General features: G+C 40.4%; 3 protein-coding genes across 4 annotated transcripts in view; all 3 read left to right on the forward strand.

Annotated features, from left to right (window-relative positions):
* The first annotated feature begins 4030 nt into the window (after window positions 1–4030).
* On the forward strand, window positions 4031–4618 carry LOC121494316 (replication protein A 32 kDa subunit-like). Its single transcript, XM_041760590.1, is given in 2 exon segments — window positions 4031–4215; window positions 4217–4618. Coding segments are annotated over 2 exon segments (525 nt in total). The 5' UTR covers window positions 4031–4092.
* Window positions 4619–8166: 3548 nt separating this feature from the next.
* LOC121494315 (thymosin beta-4-like) lies at window positions 8167–8584 on the forward strand. Its single transcript, XM_041760589.1, has one exon. The coding sequence runs from the start codon at window positions 8190–8192 to the stop codon at window positions 8322–8324; it is 135 nt and encodes a 44-aa protein (XP_041616523.1). The 5' UTR covers window positions 8167–8189; the 3' UTR covers window positions 8325–8584.
* Window positions 8585–22696: 14112 nt separating this feature from the next.
* The window catches only part of MKRN2 (makorin ring finger protein 2), a 30243-nt gene continuing 28308 nt past the window's right edge, over window positions 22697–24631 (forward strand). The window contains exon 1 of one of the 2 annotated variants that reach the window (XM_041760537.1): window positions 22697–22852. In XM_041760537.1, the coding sequence (XP_041616471.1) occupies window positions 22827–22852 (26 nt within the window). In that variant the 5' untranslated portion in view covers window positions 22697–22826. The remainder of the gene's footprint in view (window positions 22853–24631) is intronic. The other variant, XM_041760538.1, reaches the window with a different exon arrangement.

Raw genomic sequence — 24631 nt, forward strand, 5'->3', positions numbered from 1 at the left:
GGCGCAGGGTTTCAGACTGGATAAAAAAGCAGGACCCATCTATTTGCTGTCTACAAGAGACTCATTTTAGACAGAAGGACACCTACAACCTGAAAATAAAAGGTTGGAGAACCATTTACCATTCAAATGGTCCTCAAAAGAAAGCAGGGGTTGCCATCCTTATATCAGATAAATTAAAATTTACCCCGAAGACTATAGTGAGAGATGAAGAGGGACACTATCTCATACTCAAAGGATCTATCCAACAAGAGGACTTAACACTCCTCAATATATATGCCCCGAATGTGGGAGCTGCCAAATATTTAAACCAATTAATAACCAAACTCAAGAAATACCTTGATAATAATACACTTATACTTGGTGACTTCAATCTAGCTCTTTCTACCCTGGATAGGTCTTCTAAGCACAACATCTCCAAAGAAACGAGAGCTTTAAATGATACACTGGACCAGATGGATTTCACAGATATCTACAGAACTTTACATCCAAACTCAACTGAATACACATTCTTCTCAAGTGCACATGGAACTTTCTCCAGAATAGACCACATACTGGGTCACAAATCGGGTCTGAACCGATACCAAAAGATCGGGATAGTCCCCTGTATATTCTCAGACCATAATGCCTTGAAATTAGAACTTAATCACAACAAGAAATATGGAAGGACCACAAACACGTGGAGGTTAAGGACCATCCTGCTAAAAGATGAAAAGGTCAACCAGGAAATTAAGGAAGAATTAAAAAGATTCATGGAAACTAATGAAAATGAAGATACAACCGTTCAAAATCTTTGGGATGCAGCAAAAGCAGTCCTGAGGGGGAAATACATCGCAATACAAGCATACATTCAAAAACTGGAAAGATCTCAAATTCAAAAGCTCACCTTACACATAAAGGAACTAGAGAAAAAGCAACAAATAGACCCCACCCCCAGCAGAAGAAGAGAGTTAATTAAAATTCGAGCAGAACTCAATGATATCGAGACCAAAAGAACTGTGGAACAGATCAACAGAACCAGGAGTTGGTTCTTTGAAAGAATTAATAAGATAGATAAACCATTAGCCAACCTTATTAAAAAGAAGAGAGAGAAGACTCAAATTAATAAAATCATGAATGAGAAAGGGGACATCACTACCAACACCAAGGAAATACAAACGATTTTAAAAACATATTATGAACAGCGGTACGCCAATAAATTAGGAAATCTAGAAGAAATGGACGCATTCCTGGAAAGCCACAAACTACCAAAACTGGAGCAGGAAGAAATAGAAAACCTGAACAGGCCAATAACCAGGGAGGAAATTGAAGCAGTCATCAAAAACCTCCCAAGACACAAGAGTCCAGGGCCAGATGGCTTCCCAGGGGAATTCTATCAAACGTTTAAAGAAGAAATCATACCTATTCTACTAAAGCTGTTTGGAAAGATAGAAAGAGATGGAGTACTTCCAAATTCGTTCTATGAGGCCAGCATCACCTTAATTCTGAAACCAGACAAAGACCCCACCAAAAAGGAGAATTACAGACCAATATCCCTGATGAACATGGATGCAAAAATTCTCAACAAGATACTAGCCAATAGGATCCAACAACACATTAAGAAAATTATTCACCATGACCAAGTAGGATTTATCCCTGGGACACAAGGCTGGTTCAACACTCGTAAAACCATCAATGTGATTCATCATATCAGCAAGAGAAAAACCAAGAACCATATGATACTCTCATTAGATGCAGAGAAAGCATTTGACAAAATACAGCATCCATTCCTGATCAAAACCCTTCAGAGTGTTGGGATAGAGGGAACTTTCCTCGACATCTTAAAAGCCATCTACGAAAAGCCCACAGCAAATATCATTCTCAATGGGGAAGCACTGGGAGCCTTTCCCCTAAGATCAGGAACAAGACAGGGATGTCCACTCTCACCACTGCTGTTCAACATAGTTCTGGAAGTCCTCGCCTCAGCAATCAGACAACAAAAAGACATTAAAGGCATTCAAATTGGCAAAGAAGAAGTCAAACTCTCCCTCTTCGCCGATGACATGATACTCTACATAGAAAACCCAAAAGCCTCCACCCCCAGATTGCTAGAACTCATACAGCAATTTGGTAGCGTGGCAGGATACAAAATCAATGCCCAGAAATCAATGGCATTTCTATACACTAACAATGAGACTGAAGAAAGAGAAATTAAGGAGTCAATCCCATTTACAATTGCACCCAAAAGCATAAGATACCTAGGAATAAACCTAACCAAAGAGGTAAAAGATCTATACCCTAAAAACTATAGAACACTTCTGAAAGAAATTGAGGAAGACACAAAGAGATGGAAAAATATTCCATGCTCATGGATTGGCAGAATTAATATTGTAAAAATGTCAATGTTACCCAGGGCAATTTATACGTTTAATGCAATCCCTATCAAAATACCATGGACTTTCTTCAGAGAGTTAGAACAAATCATTTTAAGATTTGTGTGGAATCAGAAAAGACCCCGAATAGCCAGGGGAATTTTAAAAAAGAAAACCTTAGCTGGGGGCATCACAATGCCAGATTTCAGGTTGTATTACAAAGCTGTGGTCATCAAGACAGTGTGGTACTGGCACAAAAACAGACACATAGATCAATGGAACAGAATAGAGAACCCAGAAGTGGACCCTGAAATGTACGGCCATCTAATATTCGATAAAGGAGGAAAGACTATCCATTGGAAGAAAGACAGTCTCTTCAATAAATGGTGCTGGGAAAATTGGACATCCACATGCAGAAGAATGAAACTGGACCACTCTCTTTCACCATACACAAAGATAAACTCAAAATGGATCAGAGATCTAAATGTGAGACAAGATTCCATCAAAATCCTAGAGGAGAACACAGGCAACACCCTTTTTGAACTTGGCCACAGTAACTTCTTGCAAGATACATCCACGAAGGCAAAAGAAACAAAAGCAAAAATGAACTATTGGGACTTCATCAAGATAAGAAGCTTTTGCACAGCAAAGGATACAGTCAACAAAACTAAAAGACAACCTACAGAATGGGAGAAGATATTTGCAAATGACATATCAGATAAAGGGCTAGTTTCCAAAATCTATAAAGAACTTATTAAACTCAACACCAAAGAAACAAACAATCCAATCATGAAATGGGCAAAAGACATGAAGAGAAATCTCACAGAGGAAGACATGGACATGGCCAACATGCACATGAGAAAATGCTCTGCATCACTTTCCATCAGGGAAATACAAATCAAAACCACAATGAGATACCACCTCACACCAGTGAGAATGGGGAAAATTAACAAGGCAGGAAACAACAAATGTTGGAGAGGATGCGGAGAAAAGGGAACCCTCTTACACTGTTGGTGGGAATGTGAACTGGTGCAGCCACTCTGGAAAACTGTGTGGAGGTTCCTCAAAGAGTTAAAAATAGACCTGCCCTACGACCTAGCAATTGCACTGTTGGGGATTTACCCCAAAGATTCAGATGCAATAAAACGTCGGGACACCTGCACCCCGATGTTTCTATCAGCAATGGCCACAATAGCCAAACTGTGGAAGGAGCCTCGGTGTCCATCGAAAGATGAATGGATAAAGAAGATGTGGTTTATGTATACAATGGAATATTACTCAGCAATTAGAAACGACAAATACCCACCATTTGCTTCAACGTGGATGGAACTGGAGGGTATTATGCTGAGTGAAATAAGTCAATCGGAGAAGGACAAACAGTGTATGTTCTCATTCATTTGGGGAATATGAATAATAGTGAAAGGGAATATAAAGGAAGGGAAAAGAAATGTTGGGAAATATCAGGAAGGGAGACAGAACATAAAGACTCCTAACTCGGGGAAACGAACTAGGGGTGGTGGAAGGGGAGGAGGGCGGGTGTTGGAGGGGAATGGGTGACGGGCACTGAGGTGGACACTTGACGGGATGAGCACTGGGTGTTTTTCTGTATGTTGGTAAATTAAACACCAATAAAAGTTAATTAAAAAAAAAAATTGGGAATGTTGAGATTTCACAAGTCACTATTGTGGGTATAATCAGACATGCAGAGAAGGCCCCAACCAACATTGTATACAAAATAGATGACATGACAGCTGCACCCATGGATGTCCGCCAGTGGGTTGACACAGATGATGCCAGCAGTGAAAACACAGTGGTTCCTCCAGAGACGTATGTGAAACTGGCTGGCCATCTGTGATCTTTTCAGAACAAAAAAAAAGGCTTGTAGCTTTTATATCATGCCTCTGGAGGATATGAATGAGTTTACCACACATATTCTGGAAGTTGTCAATGCACACATGATCCTGAGCAAATCTAACAGCCAGCCCCCAGCAGGGAGAGCACCTATCAGCAATCCAGGAATGGGTGAAACAGGGAACTTTGGTGGGAATAGCTCCATGCCAGCAAATGGCCTCACTGTGGCCCAAAGCCACGTGCTGAATTTGATTAAGGCTTGTCCAAGACCTGAAGGATTAAACTTTCAGGATCTCAAGAACCAGCTTCAACACATGTCTGTAGCCTCAATAAAGCAAGCTGTGGATTTTCTTAGCAACGAGGCCCACATCTATTCCACTGTGGACAATGATCATCTTAAATCCACAGATGCAGACTAACTGGATCTAATTGAGTACCCCAGGTATTTTCCAGCTGGACCGGATTTCATAATCTGTGTCTCCAACTGTGCATATGTTTCATCAGTTGACTTCTAGGGAGTAGGCTTCATCTAGAAAGGGTCTTATTTAACATCCTTTTGAAGCTTAGTGCTCTGGCTTTTTGTTTGTTTTTATTTTTGTTTTTATGAAGCTCAATTTTGGGCAGTTGACAAGAATATAAACCTAGGTGGACTTTCTTAAAGTTACGAATCAGCCATTTACAACATCAGGACAGATGGAAGTGGGAGGGAGAGACATGCTACCAAGAGAGTTGGGCGGTATTACTTAAAGAATACTCAGGAGTTTCTACTCCTGTACCATTCCCTGTTGAAAGAAGATGAGCAGAACTAGGGCCTTCAGCAGGGAGCGAGCCAAAAACCCACTAACCTTTGCCTGGTTTTGTTCCCCCCTTTGGTTGGCTATATGGTGTTATTTTCAGAATCGCACTTTCCTTCACCTTGTCATGACTGCTGCCAAAAGTGTGTTTTTATGAACATGAAGTTCTAGAGTCGTGACCTCATGAGGGCAAAGGGGAGAAAGAGATGTTATTTCGATTTCATACAAAATCCATATGTTTAATAAAAGTTCTATTGCAGAAAAAAAAAAAAAAGAAGCAGGCTCCCCAAGGAGCCCGACCCAGGGCTTGATCCCAGGACCCTGGGATCAAGACATGAGCTGAAGACAACTGCTTAACCAACTGGGCCACCCTGGCACCCTGATAGATTTTTTAAAAGACTTTATCCGGGATCCCTGGGTGGCGCAGCGGTTTAGCGCCTGCCTTTGGCCCAGGGCGCGATCCTGGAGACTCGGGATCGAATCCCACGTCGGGCTGCCGGTGCATGGAGCCTGCTTCTCCCTCTGCCTGTGTCTCTGCCTCTCTCTCTCTCTCTGTGACTATCATAAATAAATAAAAATTGAAAAAAAAATTAAAAGACTTTATCCACTTAGGGGCTCCTGGGTGGCTCAGGAGGCACCCCTACATGTATATATTTTCGTATGTTGAACCAATCTTGCATTCCTGAAATAAGTCCCACATGATCATGGTGTATAATCCTTTTTTTATGCTGCTGGATTTGGTTTGCTGGTATTTTGTGGAGGATTTTTATGTTTTATTATTTAAGTATATTAATCTTGGGACACTTGGGTGGCTCAGCAGTTAAGTGTCTGCCTTTGGCTCAGGGCGTGATCCAGTGTGTGATAGTATCTCATTGTGGTTTTAATTTATATTTCCCTGATGCCTAGTAGATGTTGAGCATTTTTTCATGTATCTGTTGGTCGTTTGTGTCTTCTTTGGAGAAATGTCTGTTCATGTCTTCTGCCCATTTCTTGATTGGATTATTTGTTCTTTGGGTGCTGAGTTTGATAAATTCCTTTTAGGTTTTGGATACTTGCCTTTTATCTAATAAGACTTTTGCATATATCTTCTCCCATTCTGTTGGCTGTCTTTTGATTTTGTCAACTGTTTCCTTCACTGTGCAAAAGCCTTTTATCTTGATGAAGTCCCAATAGTTCATTTTGCCTTTGTTTCCCTTGCCTTTGGAGACATGTCTAGCAAGAAGTTGCTGCAGCCAAGGTCAAAGAGGTTGTTGCCTGTGTTCTCTTCTAGGATTTTGATGGATTCCTGTCTCACATTTAGGTGTTTCATCCATTTTTAGTTTGTTTTTGTTTATTACATCCATTTTGAGTTTATTTACTTGTGTAATAAAGTAATCCAGGGATTCCCTGGGTGGCTCATCGATTTAGCGCCTGCCATTGGCCCAAGGCGTGGTCCTGGAGTCCCGGGATCGAGTCTCACATCAGGCTCCCTGCATGGAGCCTGCTTCTCCCTCTGCCTGTGTCTCTGCCCCTCTCTCTCTCTCTCTCTCTCTCTCTCTCTCTCTCTCTCTGTGTGTCTCATGAATAAATAAATAAAATCTTAAAAAAAAAAAAAGGAAATAAAGTGATCCAGTTTCATTCTTCTGCATGTGGTTGTCCAATTTTCCCAACACCATTTGTTTAAGAGACTGTCTTTTTTCGTTGGATATGGATTTTTCCATAGAGTTGAGGGTCCATTTCTGGGTTTCCTATTCAGTTCCATTGATCTATATGTCTATTTTTGTGCCAGTACCATACTATCTTGATGATTACCGCTTTGTAATAGATCTCGAAGTCTGGGATTGTAATGCCACCACTTTTGGTTTTCTTTTTCAATATTCCTTTGGCTCTTCAGGGTCTTTTATGGTTCCATACAAATTTTAGGATTCTTTGTTCTAGCTCTGTGAACAAAGATGCTGGTATTTTGACAGGGATTGCATTGAATGTATAGATTGCTTTAGGTAGCATAGACATTTTAACAATATTTGCTCTTCCAATCCATGAGCATGGAATGGTTTTCCTTTTCTTTGTATCTTCCTCAATTTATTTCATGAGTGTTCTATAGTTTTCTGCGTACAGATCCTTTCCCTCTTTGGTTAGGTTTATTTCTAGGTATCTTATGGGTTTTGGTGCAATTGTAAATGGAATCAATTCCTTAATTTCTCTTTCTTCAGCCTTGTATGAGTTCTAGCAATTTTGGGGGTGGAGTCTTTTGGGTTTCCCACATAGAGTATCATGCCATCTGCAAAGAGTGAGAGTTTGACTTCTTCATTGCTGATTTGGGTGCTTTTTATTTCTTTTTGTTGTCTGATGGCTGAGGCTAGGACTACTAGTACTATGTTGAACAACAGTGGTGATAGTAGACAACCTTGCTGTGTTCCTGACTTTAGGGGAAAAGATCTGTTTTTCCCCATTGAGAATGATATTTTTAAAAAGATTTTATTCATTTATTCATGAGAGACACACACACACAGAGGCAGAGACACAGGCAGAGGGAGAAGCAGGCTCCACACACAAAGCCTGATGTGGGACTCATCCAGAGACTCCGGGATCACAACTTGAGCCAAAGGCAGACGCGCAACCACTGAGCCACCCTGGTGTCCCGAGAATGATATTTGCTATGGGTTTTTCATATATGGCTTTTATGATATTGAGGTATGTTCCCTCTATCCCTACACTGTGAAGAGTTTTAATCAAGAAAAGATGCTATACTTTATCAAATGCTTTTTTCTACATCTATTGAGAGGATCACATGGTTCTTGTCCTTTCTTTTATTAATATAGTGTATCATATTATTTGCAGATGTTGAACCACCTTTGCATCCCAGATATAAATCCCACTTGGTTATAGTGAATAATCCTTTCAATGTACTGTTGGAAATATATTGGCTAGTATCTTGGTGGAGAATTTTTGCATCCATGTTCATCATGGTTATTGCTCTGTAATTCTCCTTTTTGGTGGGGTCTTTGGCTAGTTTTTAGACCGAGGTAATGCTGGCCTCATAGAACGAGTTTGGAAGTTTTCCTTCCATTTCCATTTTTTTGGGAACAGCTTCAGAAGAATACGTATTAATTCTTCTTTAAATGTTTGGTAGAATTCGGCAGCGACCGCAGCGCAGACCGGATCCCTCTCCTCTCTCCAGCTCGCTTGTGCGCCTCGCTCCGCTTCCTCTGCAACCATGTCTGACAAACCCGATATGGCTGAGATTGAGAAATTCAATAAGTCGAAATTGAAGAAGACGGAAACGCAAGAGAAAAATCCACTGCCTTCGAAAGAAACGATTGAACAGGAGAAGCAAGCAGGCGAATCGTAATGAGGCGAGCGCTGCCAATATGCACTGTACATTCCACAAGCATTGCCTTCTTATTTTACTTCTTTTAGCTGTTTAACTTTGTAAGATGCAAAGCGGTTGGATCAAGTTTAAATGACTGTGCTGCCCCTTTTCACATCAAAGAATGGAGAACTACTGACAACGAAGGCGCCTGCCTTTCCCATCTGCCTGTCTGGCTGGCTGGCAGGGAAGGAAAAGAACTTGCATGTTGGTGAAGGAAGCTGGGTGGGAGGACAGTGAGATCTAGAGTAAAAAACCAAGCTGGCCCAAGGTATCTTGCAGGCTGTTAAAATGCAGTTTAATCAGAGTGCCATTTATTTTTTTGTTCAAATGATTTTAATTATTGGAATGCACAATTTTTAATATGCAAATAAAGTTTTAAAACGTGAAAAAAAATGTTTGGTAGAAATCCCCTGGGAAGCCATCCAGCTCTGGACTTTTGTTTGTTGGGAGATTTTTGATTACTGCTTCAATTTCCACGCTGGTTATGGTTCTGTTCAGGTTTTCTATTTCTTCCTGTTTCAGTTCTGATAGTTTATACATCTCTAAGAGCATATCCATTTCTTTCAGACTGCCTAATTTGTTGGCATACAGCTGCTCATAATAAGTTCGTATAATTGTATTTCTCCGGTGTTGGTGGTGACCTCTCCTCTTTCACTAATGATTTTATTTATTTGGGTCCTTTCTCTTTTCTTTTTGATAAATCTGGACAGGGGTTAATCAATAGTAATTCCTTCAAAGAACCAGTTGCTAGTTTCATTGATTTGTTCTACTCTTCTTTTGGTTTCTATTCCATTGATTTCTGCTCTAGTCTTTATTAATTCTCTTCTGCTGGGTTTAGGATTTATTTGCTGTTCTTTCTCCAGCTCCTTTAGATGTAAGTTTAGGGTGTGTATTTGAGACCTTTCTTGTTTCTTGAGAAAGGCTTGTATTGCTATATATTTCCCTCTTAGGACTGCCTTTGTTTCATTCCAAAGGTTTTGAACAGTTGTGTTTTCATTTTCATTTGTTTCCGTGATTTTTAAAAATTATCCTTTAATCTTCTGGTTGATCCATTCATTCTTTAATAGGATGCTCTTTAACCTCCAAATATTGCTCCATGTGGCTTTTGTTCCCTGAGCGTTTTCAGTGCTGCTTTAGAGGATGAGAATGAAAATGGTGGCCTCCCAATCTCCAGCAATGAAGCTGAAGGTTTGGGTCCCCACTCCTCAGTGCGCCTTTGGGGAAAAGCAGTCAATCACTTCTGTCTCCCTGGTATCCGTCTGCACTCAGTACTTATCCGTCTGCACTCTGTACTTACCCAGACTGAGCGTTTCTATCTCAGGCATGCGATTCCATTTCAAGTCTTCAAACCCAGCAAAATCATGTGGCGCATGTTAGGTTTTTCCCAAATGAACGGCGGAGAGAAAAAAAAAAAAAAAAAAAAAGGCAGAGCCAGGCAGTAGGTTCCAGAATGCTTTAATGGGTAGCACTCCCGGGTGAGGTTCCATGACTCGTGACTCGGAGGGGGTTGAGTTAGGGAAGTCGCGCCCAGGCAAACCGCAGGGGGGGTGGGGGGCGGTCTATAGAGTTTTCCGCGGGAAGATGGGGCAGGATGGCATTCCGATTAGGGTAAGGGTTACAGGTCTTTGTAAGCTTCCTCAATCCGGTGCCTGGGAACCCTGCCACTTTCAGGCACCCCTGGTGTTCCTGTGACCCGGGGGATCTTGAGACCACCCTGTCATACCTAGGATCCTGCCCCGCTTTGCCACCTGAGCACCTTTTCAGGCAGAGACATCCCCCATTGGAGCAGACTTTTAAAAGTTCTGATTTTGTGCTCTGCTGCTATGTCATTTTTAGTGCTGGGCTGCCAGAGGCTCCCCTCCACTCTGGTTTATTTTCCCATATATCACCTTGGATTCACTTCTCCACACCTTCCACCAGAAAGTGGTTGCTTTTCTATTTGTATAGTTGCAAGTCTTTTTCCTTAGGTCTTTGGTTGAGTTTGTAGGTGTGTTCCGAATGATTTGATAGCTATCTCGCTGAGTTCCTGGGACCAGACAGAACTAAGATCTACTCCTCTGCCATCTTGGACCAATCTTTTCTCTAATTCTTTCTTTGTCATTCTAACTAGTTTGTTAATTTTGTTGATTTCTTCAAAGAATTAAGTTTTTGTTTGATCAATTTTCTCTATTGTGTCTTTATACTCTATTTCTTTATGCACAGATCTTTATTATTTTCTTCTGCTTTTTTTGTTTAGTTTCCCCTTCTAGTATCTTACATTATAAGATTACATTATTGACTTGAATTATTTCTCTTTTTTAAGTTTTTATTTAAATTCTAGGTAGTGGGCAGCCCCGGTGACGCAGCGGTTTAGTGCCGCCTGCAGCTCAGGGCGTGATCCTGGAGACCCGGGATCGAGTCCCACGTCAGGCTCTCTGTATGATGCCTGCTTATCGTGTCTCTGCCTTTCTCTCTCTCTCTCTCTCTCTCTCTCTGTCTCTATGAATAAATTAAAAATCTTTTAAAAAATTCTAGGTAGTTAACATACTGTACAATATTAGTTTCAGGTATACAATATAGTGATTCAACACTTCCATACATCACCAGTGCTTATCACAACTACAGTCCTTAATCCCCATCACTTATTTAACTCATCTCCTCACCCACCTCCCTTCTAATAACCCTCAGTTTGTTTTCCATAGTTAAGAGTCTCTTTCAATAAATAAAATCTTAAAAAAATAAAAGAGCCTTTTTGTATCTCTCTCTCTTCCTTTTGTTCATTTGTCTTGTTTCTTAAATTCCACATTGGAATGAAATCATATGGTATTTGTCTTTCCCTGGCTGACTTATTTTGCTTAGCATAAAACTGTCTGGCTCCATCCACCTCATTGCAAATGGCAAGATTTCATTCTTTTTATGGCTGAGTAATATCCCATTGTATATATACATACCACATCTTTTTTATACTTCAGCAATCGATGGACTCTTGGGCTGCCCATAATTAGCCTATTGTAGATAATGCTGCTATAAACGTGCATATATCCCTTAGAATTAGTATTTTTGTGCTCTTTGGGTAAATACCTAGTAGTGCAATTGCTGGTTACAGGGTAGTTTTTTTAACTTTTTGAGGAATGTCCATACTGTTATCCAGAGTCACTGCACCATTTTGCATTCCCACCAATAGGACAAGAGGTTTCCCCTTTCTCCATACCCTCGCCAACATGTATTGTTTCTTATGTTGTTGATTTTAGCCATTCTGACAAGTGTGAGGTGATATCTCATTGTAATTTTGATTTGCATTTTCCTGATGATAAGTGATGTTGAGAGTCTTTTCATGTTTCCTTTTTTATCTTTAACATAGGCATTTGCACCTACAAATTTCCCTCTAAGCACTGCTTTCAATGCATGTTCTATGTTTTGATATGTTGTATTTTTATTTTCATTCATCTCAAAATATTTTCTAATTCCCCATGCAATTTCTTACTTGAACCATTGGTTATTTTGGAGTGTGTTGTTTAGTTTCCATATTCCTGTGAATTTTCCAAATTTTCTTCTATAATTGATTTGTAATTTTATCTCATGGCCATCTGAGAAAATGCTTTGTATGATTTCAGTCCTTTCACATTTATTGAGAGTTGTCTTATAGCCTAATATATGGCCCGTCCTGGGAACTGTTCCTTGTGCGCTTCAAAAGAATGTGTATTCTATTTTTGTTGGTTTGGAGGTTCTATAGATATTCATTAAGGCTAGTTGGTTTATAGTGTTATTCCTATATTCTATTTATCTTTCATATAGTTTTTCTATCAATTATTGAAGATGGAACATTTGAAGTCTTTAAATATTGTTGAACTATTTTTCCCTCCATTCTGTGAATTTTTTGCTGCTTTTGTTTTGGGAGCATATATATTTATAATTGTTATATTAATTAACCCATTGACACTTTTATCATTCTAAAACCTTTTTTTCTCTCTAGTAAAAATTTTATCATACACCTATTTTATCTAATATTAGTCTAGTCACGCCATTTCTCTTTTGATATCTCTATATTATCTATCTGCACCATCCTTTTGTTTTCGATATATTTGTACTCTTAAATATAAGGCAGGTTTCTTGTAAACAGCATGTACTCAGATCATAGTTGTTATCTGTCATTCTGCCAACTTCTACCTTTCCATTGAAGACTTCAATCCATTTACATTTAATGTAGTTACTGATGAGATAAGATTTATGTTTGTTCTTTGTGTTCAATATGTCTTGTGTCTTTTTTTGTTCCTCTGTTCCTCCATTACTATTGTCTTTTGTGTGGAATGTATATATTTTCTAGTGTGCCATTTTATTTCCCTTGTTATTTCTTTTACTGTATATTTTGAAATTTATTTTCTCAGTTGGTTTCCCTGGAAATTACAATTAACAAATTATAACAATATAGGTCAGGTTAATACCAACTTAATTTCAGTAGCATACAAAAACGTTGCTTCTGTATTGCACCATTCCCTTTCCCATCCTTTGTTGTCATACAAGTTATATCTTTATATATATGTGCCCATCAACACAGATTTATAATTCTTTATGCAGTTGTCTTTCAAACCAGAGAGGATATTTTTTTTTAAGTTACAAAGAATGCATTTATGTTGGCTTTTAGTTTTTTCTATGTAGTTATCTTTATTTGTTCTCTTTATTTATTCATGTGAATTGAAGTTACTATGTAGTATCTTTTCACTTAAGCCTGAAAGACTCTTCTTAGTATTTCTTGTAGGGCATGTTTTCAAGTGAGGAATTCTTGCAGTTTTGTTTATCTGGGAAGTTCTTATGTTCTCTTTCACTTTTGAAGGATAGTTTTGCTGGATATAGAATTCTTTGTTGATAATCTTTCTCCTTCAGATCTTTGAATATGTCTTTCCATGCCATATGGCTTCTCTGCTTTCTGATGAGAAATCAGCTGTTAATTTTGTTAAGAATCCCTTGTACATTATTAGTTACTTCTCTTTTGCTACTTTCAAAATTCTTTGTCTTTCATCAGTTTTACTATGATGTGTCTACATGTGGATCTCTTTGAGTTTTTCCTATTTGGAGTTTATTGACCTTCTTGGATGTGTAGATTAATATTTTTCACTAAATGGGGAAAGTTTTCTTGCCATTATTTCTTCAAATATTCTCCATGCCTCTTTCTCTCTTTCTCCTCTCTTTGGGACTCCCATATGTTGGTATGCTTGAATGTTCCAGAGCTCTCTGAGTCTTTGCTTTTTTTTTTTTAACAGCTTTATTGAGGTATGGTTGAAACACAAAACGTGCACACATCTAATATATATAATTTGATTAATTTGAACATATGTATATGCCCATGACACCATCACCACAATCAAGGTAATAGTTATAGCCATCACTGACAAGTTTCCTTGTTCCTTTTTGGTTTTTGGTTGTTGTGTTGTTTTGTGTTTAGAATACTTACTATGATATTTGCTACCTTAAACAAATTTTAAGTGTACAATACATTATTGTTAACTATCATCACTGTGCTGTACTTCAGATATCTAAAACTTATTCATCTTGTATAAATTTTATCATACACCTATCTTATAGGTGTATGAACATTTATACCCATTGAATCTATTCATTTTTATTTACTTTTTTTTCATTATGTTCCTCAGACTAGATAAACTCAATTCACTCATATTCCAGGTTCACTGATTCTTTTTCTGTCTGCTCATATTTACTGTTAAGCTCCTGTAGTAAAATTTCCTTTTCAGTAATTGTGCTTTACAACTTCAAAATTTCTTAGTTCTTTTTTCTACTTTCTGTCTTTTTATTGAAATTTTCTATTTGATGAGAAATCATTCTCATACTTCCCTGTAGTTCCTTAGACATGATTCCTTTATAGTTCTTTGAATATATTTAAAATAGCTGACTTTTAAATCTTTGTTAAGTAAATGCAAGATCTGGGCTTCTTCAGGGATAGTTTCTTTTTTTAAAATATTTTCTTTTCTTTAAGATTTTATTTATTTACTCATGAGAGACACACAGAGAGAGAAGCAGAGACACAGGCAGAGGGAGAAGCAGGCTCCACACAGGGAGCCCGCTGTGGGACTTGATCTGGGGTCTCCAGGATCACACCCTGGGCTGAAGGCATAACTAAACCACTGAGTCACCCAGGCTACCCAGGGATAGTTTCCATTGATTTCCATATTTTCTTGTTTCTTTGAATGTTTTGTAATTTTTGTTGACAACTGGACATTTAAATTTATTAAAAAAATTTAAAGATTTTAACTTATTTGAGAGACAGAAAGAGTTTGAGCAGTGGGGAGGGGGAGAGGGAGAAGCAGACTTCCTGCTGAGCAGGTAGCCCAATGTGGGATTTGATCCCAGGACCCTAAGCCAAAGGCAGATGCTTAACCTACTGAGTCACCCAGGTACCTGACAACTGGACATCTTTTAAAGATTTTATTTATTTATTCATGAGAGACACAGAGAGAGAGAGAGAGGCAGAGACACAGGCAGAGAGAGAAGCAGGTTCCATTCAGGGAGCCCGACACGGGACTCCATCCAGGGTCTCCAGGATCATGCCCCAGGCTGCAGGGCACGCTAAATCACTGAGCCACTGGGGCTGCCCAAAACTGGACATTTTAAATAATATAACGTGACAACTCTGGAAGTTAAATTCTCCCCATTCCCTATTTGTTGCTATTTGCTATTCTAGAATTTCTTAACATTTCTGAAAAGCATCCAGAGAAAAGGAACACTTTACATTCAGGGATGTAAATATAAGATTGATGAATGGCTTATAACAGAAAAAAATTGAAGCCAGAAGACCAGGAAATGACATTTTAAAGTGTTTAGGGGAGAAAGTATCACCCTAGAGCTATATATCCAGGAAAAATATCCTTCAAAAACAAAATGGAGGGACGCCTAGCTAGCTCAGTGGTTAAGCATCTGCCTTCGGCTCAGGGCGTGATCCCCGGGGTCCGAGATTGAGTCCTGTATCAGGCTTCCTGCATGGAGCCTACTTCTCTTTCTGCCTATGTCTCTGCCTCTGTGTGTGTGTGTGTCTCATGAATAAATAAATCTTTTTTAAAAATGGGTACATGAATTAGTACACACACATACATATATTTGTTTGCTTTGTCAGCTAAGATGACAATGATAGCACCTGGATCTTGGTTTCTAATAACATTCTCCAAAAGAAGTAACTTGGCTTCCTTGAAGCAATGGCTAATTCTAGAATTGAAGTAAGTAATATACAAGATGAGCCCAGAACATCTTTTTTTAGTCCCAGATAGTGCTAAAGTCCTCAAAAGAGAATAAGCTTACAATTAAGGTAGTATTTTCAGGAGCCAAGTGAAAAAGCTCCCAGTGGCCAGAGACAGGACAATTTGAACAATAAAGTAAATAAATTAGTATTAGGTTATAAGCCAAAATTTAAGATAAATATCCACAAGTCCATATTGATATACATAAATTACTAAATAAATACGGGAGTAATAGGCAGATCTTCCATGCAGAAAAACTCCACATAATCTATGAATTTACTTCACTGTCAAGGAGATGGAGTATAACACCCCCACTGCCTAAATGTGGGCTGTGCGTAGTGACTTCCTTTGAAAGAGGACAGTATGGAAATAAGGAAACTTTAGTTAAAAACCTGACAAATACTACCTCATCCAGGTGACCAAGGTTGACATCAGTAGTGATAATCATCTTGGTCATATGTACTCTATATATTTTTTAAGATTTTGTTTATTTAGGGACACATGGGTAGTTCAGCAGTTGAACATCTGCCTTTGGTCAGGTCATGATCCCGGAGTCCTGGGATCGAGTCCCACATCGGGCTCCTCTGCCTCTCTCTCTCTTTGTCTGTCATGAATAAATAAATAAAATCTTTTAAAAAAAGATTTTGTTTATTTATTTTAGAGAAAGAGAGACAGCATAAGTGGGAGGGTCAGAGGGAGAGAGAGAATCTCAAGCAAACTCCACAATGAGCATGGAGCCTGATGTGGGACTCAATCCCAGGACCCTGAGGTCATGACCCAAGCCAAAACCAAGAGTTGGATGTTTAACTAACTGTGCCACCCAGGTGCCCCAGTATATACCCTTTATATGATGTGTTAAGAATGGCATTTTAGGTCCAGCTTCTTCATTCCAAAACCTGTAATTCCAGTCTAATCATGAGAAAAGTATCAGACAAATCCCAATGGAGAGATATTATACAAAATATCTTACCAGAACTCTTCAAAACTGTCATGGTCATCAAACACTAGGAGAACTTCAGAAATTGTCATAGGCAAGAGGAGCCTAAGGAGACATTATTACTAGAGGCAATGTAGTATCCTGGATGGGATCCTGGGATAGAAAAAGGTGTAAAGTAAGGACATTTGCATAAAGTGTGGACTTTAGTTAATAATGTATTAATATGGTTTCATTAATGATGACATATATACTAAGATATTAATAATAGGAGAAACGTTGTGAAGTATATGGGAAGTCTATACTATCTTCACAACTTTCTGTAAATCTAAAATTTTTAAAATTAAAAGAATATTTTAAAGTTTGGAGAATATTTTCTCAAGTAATAAAAGCTAAGAAAATTAATTCTTGGGAGATCTTCAGTATAAGAAATACTAAAAGAGTTCTTCTGGCTGAAAAAAAAGAACCGAATCTAAATGGAAACATAAAATGATTGAAAGGAATGAAGAATACCAAATTTTAAAACATTTATTACAATATGTTGTTGTGTTCAAACATATGCAGACATAAAACATTATGACAACAGTAGCACAAAAGTGGGGAGGAGAGTAAATGCAGACAAGCTGTTGTAGGGTTTTTGCATTGTTTAGGAACTGGTAATAGTACTAATTTAAAGTGGACTCTAGTAAGTCTTAGATGCATATTGTGATGTCCAGGGTAATCACTAAAGAATAATTTTTTAAAGTTCATTTATTTATTTAAGTAATCTCCATAACCCAATGTGGGGTTCAAACTCACTACTCCAAAAAAAAAAAAAAAAAAAAAACTCACTACTCCAAGATCAAGAGTCACATGCTATACCGACTGAACCAGCCAGGCATTTTTTAATGTATACTTAAATATAGATAATTTTTTATTTTAATTTTAATTTATTTATTCATAAGAGACAGAGAGAGAGAGAGAGAGAGCGGCAGAGACACAGACAGAGGGAGAAGCAGGCTCCATGCAGGGAGCCCCATACGGGACTCGATCCCAGAACTCCAGGACCACACCCTGAGCCAAAGGCAGTCGCTCAACCGCTGAGCCATCAGGGATCCCCTATAGATAATTTTTTAAATGTATACTTAAAAGTGTGTAACCAATGAAGAAAAGTGTAGAATAATGGAAAATACTTAATCCAAAGGAATACAAGAAAGGAAGAATAAGGAACAAAAAAAATCATATAAATGGAAAATTAATAACAAGATGGTAGATTTAAATCCAACTCTATTAGATATAATGTACGTGGGCTAAATAATCTAATTCAAAAACAAATACTGGAAAATTAATCAACTATATGCCATTTATAAGAAATACAGTGTAGATATAAAAACACCCACTAAGTTGAAAATAAAAGTATGGAAAAAGGTATACCACACAAACAGTGTCTGAAAGAAAGTTGATACGATTGTGTTAATATCAGACAAAGTACACTTCTAGACATTTCCTTTTTAAACTAGCATTCTCAGGAACATCTTTTATATATGTCTTTACACAGTGTATTACATGCATTACAGTGTGATCAACACATTCTTTCACTGAAAACACCATCCTGATGAAAGAAATTACTAGCATTCTTAGAAATACCTTTCAAAAGAAAGAAAGAAAGAAAGAAATACCTTTCATACACGTGTCTTACACATACAGTAGTGTCGTAAATACTGATGTAGCACCATCCTGATTCGCATATGCAACTAGCACAAAGAGGGACATTTCTTAGTCATATGTGTTGGCAAAACAGAAAATTTAGCAATCTTACATTTGTTTGAACCTAAAAACAAAGCTTCAAAATATATAAATCAAATGTCAGCTAAATTAAAAGAATAGACAATTCTACAGTGGGATTATACTAGAAATGAAAATCAATCAATAAGAAGATAACTAGAAAATCCTCAGTAGTTTAGAAATTAAGCAACACACTTCTAAATAACTTATAGGTCAAAGAATAAATATCAATGGGAATAAGGAGATATTTTGAACTAAATGGTAAGGAAAATATGACATAAAAACTCGTGGAATACAACTAAAAGCTTTAAATACATAAAAAAGAACTTTTGAAAATTTGTAATCTAGGGGCACCTGGGTGGCTCAGTTCATTCAGCATCTACCTTCAGCTCAGGTCATGATTGCAGGGTCCTGGGATCAAGCCCCACATCTGGCTCCCTGCTCAGTGAGAAATCTGCTTTTTCCTCTCTCCCTCTGTGTGCTCTCTTTCTCTCTCTCTAACAAATAAATCTTAAAAAAAAAAGAAAATTTGTAATCTAAGCTTCCATCTCAAGAAGATAGAAAATGAGCAATTTGTGCTCGCTTCGGCAGCACATATACTAAAATGAGCAATTTGGCTGCAAAGAACATGGAAAAAGGAAATAGTAAAGATATAAGCAGAAATCAGTGAAATAGAAGACACATTTACAGTAGTGAAAATGAGCAAGGCTAAAAGGTGTTCATTGAAAAGATTAATAAAAATTGATAAACATCTAGTCTGATTTTTAAAAAGAGATAAAACATTAATATTAGTATCAATACTGAAAAGGAGACATTATTATAGATCTAATGGACATTTTTTAAAAAAGATATGAACAACTCCATGAAAATAAATTCAACAATTTAGATGAAATGGACTGATTAGTTTGGGCAGAGGAGCTTTCCAAACCTGCCACACAGAGAGAAAATCTGGAGTCCTATATGTAATACAGCAATTAAATCTTTAATCAAATATTGTCCTATAAACTGCGGGTTGAGATGGTTTCAGTGGTAAATTCTTCCAAATACTTTTTTTTAATTCTCCATTTTATTATTTTTTTTAAGATTTTATTTATTTATTCATGAGAGACACAGAGAGAAGGCAGAGACATAGGCAGAGGGAGAAACAGACTCCTCGCAGGGAGCCCGATGTGGGACTCGATCTGGGACTCCAGGATCACACCCTGAGCCCAAGGCAGATACGCAACCACTGAGCCACCAGGCGTCCCTCTTCCAAATATTTAAGGAAAAAAATAATACCTATATTACACAGACTTTTCCAGAGATAAGAGAAGAGAGAGGCCACTGAATTCATTTTATGCATATTTCAAATACTGAGACCTGACATGGACATTACTAGAAAGGAACACTACAGACCAATATCTCTCAAAAAAAGGATGCAGAACTCCTAAACACAGTATTGGTGGCACCTGGGTGGCTCCGTGGTTGAGCATCTGCCTTTGGCTCAGGCTGTGATCCCAGGGTCCTGGGATCGAGTCCATCAGGCTCCCCAGGGGAGCCTGCTTCTCCCTCTAACTATAACTCTGCCTCTCATGAATAAATGAATAAAACCTTAAAAAAAAACTCCTAAACACAATATTAACAAATAACATCTGATGATTTATAGAAAGAATAATATGGCAAATGGGGTTTGTCTAAGGAATTCAAGGTTGGTTTAATATTTAAAAATTGGTCAATATAATTTAACACAGAAGAAATGATAAAACAATATGGTTTTTTCAATAGATGGGGAAAAAGATTTTAAAAAAAATTTAAAAAGATTTTATTTATTTATTCACGAAAGACACAGAGAGAAAGAGAGAGGCAGAGACACAGGCAGAGGAAGAAGCAGGCTCCATGCAGGGAGCCTGATGTGGGACTCCATCCCAGGTCCCCAGGATCACACCCCGGGGGTTAAGGTGGTGCTCAACCACTGGGCCACCGGGGCTGCCCGAAAAAAAGATTTTGATTTAAAAGAAAGACACATTCATAATTAAAAATAAATAAATAAAACTCTAAGAAAACTTGAAAGAGAAATAACTTCCTTAATTTGAAAATGACTTCAAAAACTCTTGGGCTACCATTTTAATTAATGGTGAAATATTAAAAACTTTCCCAGAATTCAGGAACAAGAGAACGATATCGACTATTACCACTTCTATTTAAGGTTACACGGAAGGTTCTCAATAGTGCCCTAAGGCAAGAAAAAAAACACAAGATATAAAGATTGAAAACTGTCATTCTTTGCTGATGGCATGATTGTGTGTGTAGAAAATCCAAAACAATGAACAAGCAACATGGTAGAATTAATATATGAATTTGGCATGGGGCAACAAACTATTAGGACATTTTTTAAAAAAGCATTTAAAATAGCACCAAAAGGGTTGCCTGGGTGGCTTAGTTGGTTAAGTGCCTTCAGCTCAAGTCATGATCCAGGTCTCCTGGGATCAAGCCAGTAGCAGGCTCCCCGCTGAGGAAAGCCTGCTACTGCTCTCTTTTCTCCCTTTTCTCCTGGCTCCTGCTCTCTCTCTTCCTATCTCTCTCTCTCTCTCAAATAAATAAAATCTTTTATTTATTTTTTATTTTTATTTTTTAAAAAAATTTATTCATAGAGACAGAGAGAGAAAGGCAGAGACACAGGCAGAGGGAGAAGCAGGCTCCATGCAGGGAGCCTGACGTGGGACTCGATCCAGGGTCTCCAGGATCACGCCCCGGGCTGTAAGCGGCGCTAAACCGCTGAGCCACCGGGGCTGCCCTAAATAAAATCTTTTAATAAAATAGCATCAAAAAACTTATCCAGATACCTAGGAATAAATCTAATAAAAGTCATTTAAGACCTACACACTGAATTTTGCAATATGCTTCCTAAATTTCTAAGAAAATTTCAAGTTTTAAGTAAGTGGAAGTATATATCATGCTCATTCATTGGAAGATTTAATATTTTTACAGCAAAGTGAAAGAATAATATATAACTATATACAACACAGATCCATAGACATGATGTTGGCCAAAAGTAGACAGGCAAAAGGGGTGTCTAGGTGGCTCAGTTGGTCAAACATCCGCCTTTGGCTCAGGTCAAGATCCCAGGGTCTCGGGATTAAGCTCCACATGGGGCTCCCTGCTCAGCGGGGAGTCTTCTCCCTCTCCTCTGCCTCTTCTCTGGCTTGTTTGCTCACATGGTTTCTCTCACTCACTCTTTCTCAAATAAATAAATAAATAAAAAGACAAAAGACTGCATATTGAATGATACCATTTAGATCAAGATCAAGATCAATTGAAACTAGTGGTGTTGACAAAGGTGAAAACAAGCAGTTACCTTTGGGAGGTATTGACTGAGAAAGCACATAAGTGAGCACTCTGCGGTATAGACAATGTTCTTCATTTTGATCTGATGAATTTATGAGTGTATACACATGTGAAAAAACCTAGGCATACGTGCGTTTTGCGCATTTTATACTGTTCTATCTCAACGTTTAAAAATTTTTAAAGGAATTTTTTTTTAAAAGCAATGGGAAACCATTGAAAGGGTTAAAGGAGCTCAGTGACACGATCCTATTTAATGTTTTAAAAATACGTTTTGGGGGCGCCTGGGTGGCTCAGTCGTTGCGCATCTGCCTTCAGGTCAGGTCCTGATCCTGGGGTCCGGGGATCGAGGCCTGCATCAGGCTTCTTGCAGGGAGCCTGCTTCTCCCTCTGCCTGTGTTTCTGCTTCTCTCTCTGTGTGTGTGTGTGTCTCTCATGATTAATTTATTTTAAAAATACGTCTTGAGCAAAAACCTATTGGAAGAGCGCGGGAGCAGAAGCAGGAAGACCAGGTAAGAGGCTGTGTGACCTCCTGGGTCTAGGCTAGAAGGAATGGCTGCTTGTGGTGGCACCATGAGGTGGGGGACGCGGAGATGGCGCACCGGAGGGAGGGGTGGGGCCGACCTAAAGGATGTAGAGGAGCAGAGGGAAGGTCCCACGTAGCTTTTTGGGTATCCACCATAGGAAATGGAAGACGAACAGCAGAAGAATGCCGGGGGCGGGGGGGGGGGGGGTAAAATGAACTAAAACTTGGAGTGGGAGATCTTGGAAAAGATCAAACTGCGAGCGAGCCACGGAACCCTTAAGTGGGAGGCGAGGTCTGCGGGAGCAGCGGGGGCGAGCCTGAGAAAGGGGCTCAAGGCTGCAAGTTTGGATTCGCAGGAGGTCTGGGAGAGGCGGGAACTCGGCCTCGAGAGGAGTGAGGCGTCTGTGAGGACCCGACCGGGGCCGGCGCGTAGGGACCCCCACAGGGATAAAGACTGGCAGGCGCCGCCCGGGGCCTCGGAAACGCCTGACCCCGAGCGCGGGGCTGCGGGGCTGGCCGGGCCTCAGCCCCCCAGGCGGAACCAATTATGACGGCGACGAGGTTTCCCGCCGGCGCTACCCGGTGCCACACGGGAGGGGCGGCGCGCGCCGGCGTGACGCGGCCGCGCGGGATGGGCAGGGCCGACGCCGAGGCGGCGACGGCGGCGAGCGCTGGACGAGGCTGGGACGCGGGGCCCCTCACGCCCGACCACCATGAGCACCAAGCAGGTCACTTGCAGGTCAGTGCGCGGCGCCGGGGGCGGCCGGGCCCCTTGGCTTCCCCTCGCCCGCTCGCCTCAGCCCCCCGCTCCGCGCCGGGCCTTGGGCGGCCTTGGGCGGCCAGCGCACCCCGCCTCCCCGCCTCCCCGCCAGGGAAACTGAGGCTGGAGCGGATTCTCGCCAAGTTGCCCAGCGGGTCGCGGCGCGCTGCGGCGGGACCCGGGCGCCGGCCTGCGGGGGGCGGCGTGTTGGGGCGGAGATCCGCGGGCGGCGCGGGCGCGGGGGCCTGGGGGCCGGCAGGGCGTGCGCGGCGCTGGGGCCCGCGGCGGGGCGGGGCGGGCGCGGGGGCGGGGGCGGGGCTCCAGGGCTTGGAGTTCAGCGGGAAGGGGAGATGGGGGCCGGGGAAGGGGAAGCTCAGTGGCCGTTTGCAGACGGGGACGCCGCGCAGGGGTGGGTCGTCGACCGATGATCAAGGGCCCCGAGGGAGCTGGGGCCCGAGGTGGGCTTGTTCCCCGGGAGGTTTTGGAACTCCGGTGCCGCCTGCTCCTGCGGGGAGTCGGCAAGCGAGGATTCGGTGCGGGAGGTGATCATGGCGGGTGGCGTTCGTGGCGAGCCTGTTTCCAGGTGCTCGGTACGCGTTGTCGCCGCACTTGGCGGCACGGCTGCTGGGCAGATAGGATGCCCACTTTACAGTGCAGGACGTCCAGGCGGAAAGAAATTAAGTGATACTCTTAGCGAGACAGCCATTGACGTGGAGAAATACCGCGACGACGGATGCAGGCGGTAGAAAACCCAGAGCCGGAGGCCGCACCGTGACTGCTGCGAGGCAGAAAGAGCCTGGTTGTGTAACACCCTCGTCCCTCGCGAACCTGTGGCTCCTCCCTGCTGGGTTCCTAGTCTTACGGAACTGATGATACTTGGAGAGTACACGTTTTATTTTAATAATTAATCGGTTTCGGTAAAACCTGTGTGGGAAACATTGCCCCTCCCCCCCCAAAAGAAACCCAGTCGTATGGTTTGATTATGTAATAAACAGTTTAAGTATCATCTATGTGGTTACTTCTCTTGATTAGCATGAATAATTGAGAAGGGACTATGTAGAAAGTTCTCTGTTAGTATTAGCATATATTAACTGTTACGTTTATCCAAAGCCCCGGTGGCCTATATGAAGCAATTGTCAGGAATTTGCACTTAGTGTCTATAGAAAGTAATTTCACTAGGTTGTTTTTTTTTAATACTTTATTTAGCGGGGGTTGAAAAATAAAAATTATTTATTCATGAGAGACACACACAGAGGCAGAGACACATAGGCAGAGGGAGAAGCAGGCTCCATGCAGGGAGCCTGACATGGGACTCGATCCCGGGTCTCCAGGATCACGCCCTGAGCTGACGGCAGCGCTCAACCGCTGAGCCACCCAGGGATCCCCCTCACTAGGTTATTTTTGTGCTAGAAGATCTTTTGTGAAGACCTACGTGTGATCTTTGTGTGTGTGTGTGATCATTTTTATTTGTATGAAGCAAGTGTTCTGAGTAATTGTATAGTAAATTCTGGTTATTCCTCTTAAAATGTGTCCACAAAAGAAGAGCACACATTTTGGTGATGCTTTATAAGTGAATCTCAACTCTTGTGTGCTATCTAGTTTTACAGACAATAAATCTTATGTTCAGAAGGACTTGAGACTTAACCCCTAACTTCATATCTAAATGCAGAAACAAAAACTTAAATCAGGATTATTTTGGCTTTCTCTTTCTGCATTGGGAGATGGCGTAGCCTGAAAACTTTTAATTCAGTGGTTCCC

This window comes from Vulpes lagopus, chromosome 7, assembly GCF_018345385.1.
Source record: "Vulpes lagopus strain Blue_001 chromosome 7, ASM1834538v1, whole genome shotgun sequence".
Taxonomy (NCBI): Eukaryota; Metazoa; Chordata; class Mammalia; order Carnivora; family Canidae; genus Vulpes; species Vulpes lagopus.

What these genes read in the sequence shown, in the direction of transcription:
- LOC121494315 (XM_041760589.1), top strand. Translation starts at nt 8,190, where the DNA reads ATGTCTGACAAACCCGATATGGCTGAGATTGAGAAATTCAATAAGTCG.